The 8,774-nt window shown below is 40.2% G+C and overlaps 1 protein-coding gene across 2 annotated transcripts in view; it reads right to left on the reverse strand.

Annotated features, from left to right (window-relative positions):
• LOC306843228 (tropomodulin-2-like) overlaps positions 1 to 8,774 on the reverse strand; it is a 34,846-nt gene that overhangs the window by 22,435 nt on the left and 3,637 nt on the right. Inside the window, exons 2-3 of one of the 2 annotated variants that reach the window (XM_079374568.1) lie at positions 6,439 to 6,614; positions 5,376 to 5,532 (exon numbers count right to left, since the gene is read on the reverse strand). In XM_079374568.1, coding sequence (XP_079230694.1) covers positions 5,376 to 5,532; positions 6,439 to 6,564 — 283 coding nt within the window. In that variant the 5' untranslated portion in view covers positions 6,565 to 6,614. The remainder of the gene's footprint in view (positions 1 to 5,375; positions 5,533 to 6,438; positions 6,615 to 8,774) is intronic. The other variant, XM_079374569.1, reaches the window with a different exon arrangement.

Consider the following 8,774-nt stretch of genomic DNA (forward strand, 5'->3'; position numbering starts at 1 on the left):
GTCTTTCAATCAGGGAATATGCAGCCTGATCAGGTGAAGGTGGTCGGTGGATTAGGCGTTCCAGTGGTCCCAGCACTTGCCTGCCCAGCATGAGCTCCGCAGGTGTCTTCCTTGTGCTTTCCTGCTGGGCGATGTTAATGGCAAAGCGGAATTGATGTCGTTGGCCTACATAGGCAGCAATCATTGTTTTTACAGTTCGGTTAATTCTTTCTGTTAAGTTTGCTTGTGGTAAGTCTCTGCACACAACCCCATGTCTTGCACAGATCACCCAGAATGCTGGAGGTGAACTGGGGACCCCTGTCGGACACCAGGAACTTAAGGACTCTCCGCCTAGTAAAAATCTCCTCCCGAAGAATTTTCACAACTTTCTGGGTCTTCGCATCCCTAAGTGGAAACATCTCCACCCACTTCGTGTAATAATCAACCATGACAAGGAGGTAAGTGTTCTGTTTCTTACTGGTGGGGAATGGACCCATTAGATCAATCCCTAGTGTGTGTCCAGACTCTGTGATCTGTGAACGTTGCAGAAGTCCAGATGGTTTTGTATTGCTGGGTTTGTATTTATGGCATACCTCACAGCTTTTGATGTACTGCCAAACGTCCCTCCTGACAGACGGCCACCATGCCACCTCTAGGATTTTCAGCAGGGTTTTTAGCTGTCCGAGGCGGCCTCCTAGGCGATTATCATGGTAATAGTGCATGAAGTCAGTTCTCAGGATCTGTGGTACCACCAGCTGATATTTTTCTCCTCTATTTTTCAAAGGAACTTTGCAGTACCACACCCCTTGGTGGTCTTCAAACGTGAGGGGTTGTTCTTTGGCACAACGAGGTTGGATGCCAGAGTGCAGGTGAGAGATGGTATTATCCATACCTTGAGCTTGAGCAATTTCTTCCAATGAATGAGGTGATACAAAGTTATGGAGAGACGTGGGACAGCATGACTAGAAGCTGGGTCGCATACCCTGGACAAGGTATCTGGATCCATGTTGAGGCAGCCTTTCCTGTGATGGACCTGAAAGTTGAATTGTTGTAGTCGGAGAGTCCAGCGTGTGAGGCGTGAGGAGGTTTTGGGACAGTTGAAGGCCCAGGCAAGCGCAGCATGATCTGTAAAGACATCAAACAGCCTCCCCTCCAGGTAATGCCTCCACTTTTCAACAGCCCAAACCACAGCTAGACATTCTTTTTCCGACGTACTATAATTTCTTTCTGCCCCTGTTAAAGTCCGTGAAGCATACACCACCACCTTTTCTCCTTCCGCAGACTGTTGAGTGAGGATAGCACCCAGTCCTACATCACTCGCATCCGTGTGCACTTGGAAGTGTTTGAGGTCTGGTGGATGAGTACAGGTGAGTTTTGCAGTACTTGTTTAAGTGCATTCATGCTAGCTTGACATTTTGGAGTCCACTCCCACTTAACTCCTTTCTTTTTAAGGTGGCTCAATGGAGCAGCGATGTCAGCAAAGTGGCGTATGAACTTATGATATCACCCTGCCAAGCCCAGAAATCTTTGCAGAGCTTTAAGGTCTGGAGGTGGAAGGAACTCTGCAACAGCCTTGGCCTTTTCTCTGTCTATCTCCACACCCCTCCCTAAGACTATATGGCCGAGGAACTTGAGCTGTGGTTTGAAGTGGCATTTCTTCATATTCAATGTCAGGTTGGCTTGGGTGAGTTTATGGAAGACAGTGTTGAGATGTTGAATGTGCTGCTCTAATGTTTTTGAATAGATGATGATATCATCAATGTAGACAAAACAGATCCTTTCCCTCAAGTCTGTCAGAACTCTCTCCATCAAACGTTGGAAGGTGGCTGCGGAGTTTCTGAGACCATAAGGCATAGATTTGAATTGAAATAACCCTTTGGTGGTTATAAAAGCGGTCTTCTCCTTACTTGCCTCTTCCATCTCCACCTGCCAGTATCCAGACCGCAGATCCAATGCACTGAACCAGGAGGCGCCTTCCAGGGATTCTAGGATGTCATGAATCAGAGGCATTGGGTAAGCGTCAGGTACGGTCTTGCTGTTTAACTTCCTGTAACCCACACAGAACCTGTACGAACCATCAGGTTTAGGGACCAGGACCACAGGTGAAGACCAAGGCGAGAAGGAGGGCTCAATGATTTTGTCTTGGATTATCTGGTCAACATGTTCCTCGATGATCTGTTTTTTTGAGGGGTGAAACTCTATATGCCCTGGATTTAAAAGGTATGTCATCAGTCAATGTGATCTTGTGTTGTACAACTGATGTCTTACCCAGGATGCTTGAAGTGGTGCGTGGCCAGGTGTAGATCAACTTCAGCAACTCTTCCTGATTGTCAGAGTCCCATTGTGTACTCTCAGGGCTGAAGGACATGGGTTTGGGAAGTCTGCCAGTTGGTGGTAAGGCATAGTATAGATTCACCTCAGCAGCTGTCAGTGAATGAGCTTGACCCGAAGGTGTACTCAGACCTGCTGGAACCTGTGATGGCAGGAAAGGGTAATATGTGTATCCTTTTCCAGATCTTAAGACATACCTGCCTTGGCCCACTTCCAACACCGCTCCAGTGGCGTTCAGGAAGTCCAACCCAGCAATAAGGGGAAAGGCAATGTGAGTGTTTTTCAGGATATATGTATCCACCGTGATCATGTCAGTCATACTGTCATTTTCGCAGGTCTCTGGACTGGTGAATCGTTCCATTATGAATCTCTGAGAGGCTGAGGTAATTACTGGTGGATTTCTCAGTCTTCAACTGTTTCCACAGACTTTCCAGCATCAAAGTGTAAGAGCTTCCTGTGTCTAACACTGCCTTCACCTCCTGTCCATTCACCCTTACCGGAACGACGAGCAGAGATGTGACTGGATGGGGTTGTGCCAGGGTCACTCCAGCCAGATTTTTGTTGTAGGTACGCTCAGCAGGTTTCTTGGTCTTATCTTTACTACCTTGAGTACCAACCTTTTGCCAGTAGTCCTTCACTCCCATGCAATCCCTTTCCACCATTGACCCCACTGTCCCACATAGACATCCGGCAACCCTAGGGTTAATGTTGTTGAGGATCCAGCTAATCAGCTCTTTCTCAGAGATCTCTGGCTTCCATTTCAGACAGAAAGCATGGTAATCATAGGCGAAGTCCCTAAGGCGGTGTCATATAGTATATAGTATGTACAAGTATGTACGCAAGTGAAAAAGTCCATTGGTGTGTGTGTGTGTGTATGCGTGTTTCCGTCTCACCAGTGAAACTCTTATAGTCCAGGAGCACGTTAAGGAACAGCGCTGTTCTGTGACGAAGTTCCAGGCAAATTAATCCCACAAGATCGGTTATTTCCACAAGGACAAAACTCAGAGTCACAGTCAACAAGCAGCAGGATGCAGAGACGATCGATCGCTATAATCCACCTTGAGCACGAAGAACGTTGCTGCTGAACGATGCTAAACCGGCTTCTTTTATCGGAAGTGCAAAACCATCCGATTAGGATGACGTCACGGGATTTCCCTGGCACATCACGAGCAAACTCTCGCGAGAAGAAAACAGACTACACAACACGCGACAGGGAAATACAAACAAAGGGACAACGATAACAGCTGTGATACATCAATAATCAAATTAGCATATTGTCAACAGCTTTATAAATCTCTCCCTCTTATGTGGCTGTGCTACAAGTGTACGGTACGTCTCATTCATTTCTATGGTATCAACAAACGGTGATCAACTGCCATATAACTCTGCCAGTAATTCAATGACGTCAGAGGCTATTATGTGACTGGTTATCAAGGCACATCTTATCCAAGTTGACAGTTGCTCTTTCGCCAATGGTAGAGCTGAAGAGGTTGGCATCTCCCCAAAATAAGAAGAACACGACATTTTAAAATGAAGTCTGCTTCATTTTAAGGCAGCTCCATGCCAATTGTTTCTTTAGTTATAAAAATATCTACTATAACTACTCTACTACAGGGCTTCCCAAACTTTTCCATTCCATGACCCACTAAGACAGGTATAATATATTTCACGACCCACCAAAATATTTGAGATAAAAAACAATTAACCTTTACTTTAAGCTTAATCTTAATTAAAAGTTTAATATGGCAGAAATTAAATATTTAAGAAAAACAACCATTTTATTTTATAGTAGGCTACAACTAAAATTTCACTAATATTTAAGTTTTAATTTCGTTGTTTACAGACGTTAAAATATGAAACATCCATAAAAACTCAAAACAGCTCACTCTGGGGGTTCATCGAAGAAAATGTAGCCCAATCTCACGGCAATTGTGAGGTCGTACGAATTCATACGAATTAACCACATTGTAGAATATGTACGAATTGGTCGTGAGACAGCGTTGGAAAATGCGTTCATGATCCGTGTGTGCGTTGGGGAGAGCAGAGCACAACCCAACACGTTTTTTTAGCAAAGCAATTGTGAAATAGGTAAAAATAATAAACATATGCATCTCATTTTAAATAAATACTAAAAACCGGCATGACAAATTTACTTCAGTCAGAAATGTACTTTTGCAATGGTTAAATATATTTTGAGGATATTGCTGAACATTTTTTTTTCTCTATTTAGAGATGATATGGCAAGGAATTAATACAAAATTTCGTAAATTTTATTATGTGGAAATGTTTACATTTTGTAGAGTTACAACCCCTACATGTGAACTGCTGTTTACAGACCGTTTCCTTATTGGTAGGTAGCCAAATGCATATGTAGGAACGAAAACAGCGGCAAGTTCAAACTGACGATAGAAATGAATGAACATAGCCTACCTGAAACAGTTTTCGTAACATCTGAATTTTTCTGTGTATGCAAACTCATGCAGAATACAGCGCATTGAAGTGAGCGAGTTTCTTCTCATTAATAATGCGGACCGATCAAGCCTTTTAATAATGAACAGTCGCTCTGAGACCCTCACTGTTATTACAGCTCGTTCGCGCCCACGCTTCAAAAACACGCAACGCATGTTTTAAATCGCGGACTTAATTGCGATTCAAAAATCGCACTAAGAATATTGCAATTCGTAATAAATGTTGGTAGGCTATATCGTGCAGCCCTAGACTGAGCTATGTGAGTGTGTGTGTGTGAGATTGAAACGCAAAAAAAACCCTGCTCTACTAAACATCTTATGTGTTCCTGGAAGGAAATGAAGTCATAAGTGTCTGAAATAACACGGGGCTGTGACAAGTGACATGTTTTTACATATTTGTGTGAATTACAGTATTGCATTTACTAGTATTGTTTTAAAATCTAGATCTTCAATCAAACTGATTCTTCTAAACTTTGCCATACTATTAAAATATTTTTTATGTATCCTACCATTCAATCCAGTCAGAATGACAGCTGCAATTTTTTAATGGTGTTTCTGTTAATGTCTACTGCTTTATCAAACATATAATCCGTGTACCTTTCCTCTCTCCAGTGAAGGGGAGGTAATCATCTCTGTCTTTATAGTCCATAGCCTCCTTCTCCAGATACTGCAGCAGTTTATCACGGCTAAAAGGACCGGTGGCTGCTTTTGTGGTCTGGTCCTTCTGCCTGAGTCCAGCTGGCAGCAAAGCATTCTGGAAAATGGATTCAGAACAGATGTGGTACCAGTTATACTATGAAACTTTTATATCTTATCATTTCATGCCAAGTGACACCCAATTATTTGCTTTTTTTTTTTTTTAAAGTAAATAAGAACTATTATTTGCATTTGCTTGGTAATGATGATGGGCAGATCTGAACCTGAACATGTCAAAATTGTTTACTATTTTTTTTTGTTTAATAGGAAAAATTGCTGAGATATTTGCTTAAGAGGAAGCTCTTATGTTTGGAAGCAAACTTGAGCCCTGTTTACTCATAAATAAACAGACACAGAGTTGTTTATGAGAGGCCATAACAGAAACTCCTCAAGGCAGATTTGGAAATGGCCATTTTCAACAGTTTCATAAACAAGTATTTTACTTTATAGTTGCAGTTCAAAATTACATGGCCACACCCATTATAACAATGACAACATTATGAATTACATCACTTTGTTATCAGTGAATTACCAGGAATAAGGGTGATTGTGTCTGGTTTTTCTAAGCCTTTTTTTGCACTGCACACAACTTAATATTAATTCAAATGATTACATTTTCATCTTTAGGACTGATTTTCCACACTTTTAATTTGTATGTGCTTAAAGGTGCAGGTGACCCAAAAATGAACATTCTTAGCCTGTCCATACAATGGTCCACAAAACTGGTTACCAACATTCTTAAAAAATATTTTCTTTTGTGTTTCACAGAACAAAGACATACAGAATTTTCATTTTTGGGTGAACAAACCCTAATAACGGATCTCTTCGTTCTAGCAGTGTGATTTGGTATATCTCCATCAGCTGCTACATGATGCAGACATCAAAAAAAAAGCAGAGACATTCATGAGGTTACACTTGCCTCTGCTCATCTGAAAGTTTGAAGAAAGGTGCCTGTGTGTCTCACCTCAGGGTCGATCTCCTCTAGAGCACTCTCCAGTTGCTTGAGTTCCTCCTCTGACAGCTTGTTCAGAATCTCATCCTCATCGATCTCCTTATACTTCTCCAGATCTTTCTTAAATGGAAGAGCCATGATTTACACGGTCTGTCAGAGAGAGACTGCAGTCCAGTTTGATTAAATGCCTGCACACAGAAAAATAAATTCATTGTCTGAGATAAATGGGTTATTCTGATCAAAAATACATACACTACTGTGATACATGTATGTCAGTAACGAACTTCAGTACTTGCCTTACAAAAGAGCGAAAAAAATATGCTGAGAAATTTTAGAATGCAATAATGCAAAACCTATAATTCATTATATTACTGATTAACAGATGAAATATTAACAATTTAATAAAAATTTAAGTATGTCCTGCCATTAGAATAAAGGCATGCTCACAACAACACAAATTGTTTAGCACGAAAATTTGGTTCGATTTTTGCAGTCTATATCAAACTATAGTAGACATAACATTGTAGCATATTATATATACTATTATATTAGTATATAAAACAACAATTTTAGCTATTATTTCCAGTAGCTTTAAATACCCTTAGTTATGACTATTAATATCCTCTCCTGCAACACTTATTCAAAATTTTATTTTCTTATTTTTATTGCGCTTAATTTTCTCAAAATGTCCATACACTGCACTGTAATGGAAGTTGCTACAATTTATTTTCCTCTAACCTCAGTTTATACAGATTCCAAGGCAGAAGAAAATACTTTAAATATTTAGCTTTTTTATGTGCCTTAGGAAAAAAAAAAAAAAACAATTTGGTGTGTGACTTCAAATCAAATCAATAGCTTCCCGTTCAAGTTGCTTCCAGTTAAGACAGCAAAAATATTAATTTGATTCTGGGACTAGGCTTAAACCTTGTTAAACTGGGCATAAATCTGCAGTATTGCATTGTTGCAGTAAAGCGGGGTAGACTGATTGTTATTATGTTTTGGATGTTTTACAAATTATATTGTTTTTTTTATTTAAAGACTCTGCAGAGTTTGCTGTATTATTATGACAGTGTCCATAATTTTTTGAGCTCAAAGTCTAGTGTGACCACAGCATGAGGCTAAATGTGTACACGATCAAGCATGCATTTTATTTGTCCATTCAGACCAAGGCATTAAACAAATAATAATAATAAAATAAAAGGACAGATGGGCTGAATTAAAATGCAAATTTAACTATAAATATAAATACATAACTAACTTTACAAACATTTTTCCACTAATCAATGAAAGAGAGACTACTGAACAGATCCTACATGTCCTCTGTTTGATATTGGAAAGATGTTCCCCTCTCGTGATCTTTAACCTCAGACTGGAACTTAATTTTGCAACAACACATTCCCATCTGGAAACACTCTGACCTTTGAACTTCACTCCCCTGCAGATCTGCACCAACCCCAAATTCCTCAGCTACTTCATCAAGCTGCAGTGTTTCAATAAAGATATGAATCATAATCATCACTGCTATACTCCTGAGTGGAACACTTGACCATCTCACTGTTGCTGCAGTAAGTGTAGCCTACTGTATATCACTTCAGGGGATGAGCAAAACTATATTTTCAAAATCTGGTGTGTTGTCTGAAGGTCAAACTGACTAGCAAGCCTGTGTTTACTATAATAACACTGGTTAGGGTCAGGTCCATCACACACAGACTAGACAATACTCAAAAACGCCTAGACAGAACACAAGGAGTCTTGATTTTTGCTTTGAAAATTGTGACTTTAAGGTTGTGGTTTTAGACAGGGAAGCCTAAATCAAGCCCTGCCAGCTCAAGTCAGCCATCAGACCCATAAAACACAAGGAAATTCCAGCAGCCAGAAATACTCCAGGAAAAGCTGATGTCATTTATTTGCCAATTCATGAACAAACTGTCATTTCTGGCCCACAACTAGGTGACCAAAACTAGTGCATACTAAAGACTAATTAGATGTTGCCAAACTATGTAATGATAATCCCTGGGAAATCCCACAGCACAAGATTATAATTTATTCACAGCACCTGCAATTAAAGTATTTCTTTGTTATGAGTACAGCTCATTTACTTGAGCTATTCTGACTGACTAAACAGAGCAGTCAATATTTAAGAGATTATAGTAAATGTGAAGGTGAAGAAAAGCACTAAATTGGACTGTTGCATGAGGATAAAATACTGTATTACTGTTGGAGGGTGTTATTTTGCACTGGCGCTTGTGCCAAAGCTGAGAGTGAAATCAAGCTGTGTGCTGATCCATCAGCGAAATCATAGTGTTTTGACGAACAGTTTTAAATGCAGTGCTCTGAACATTAAGCCA

The sequence above is a fragment of the Barbus barbus genome (assembly GCF_936440315.1).
Source record: "Barbus barbus genome assembly, chromosome: 23".
NCBI classification, from domain to species: Eukaryota; Metazoa; Chordata; class Actinopteri; order Cypriniformes; family Cyprinidae; genus Barbus; species Barbus barbus.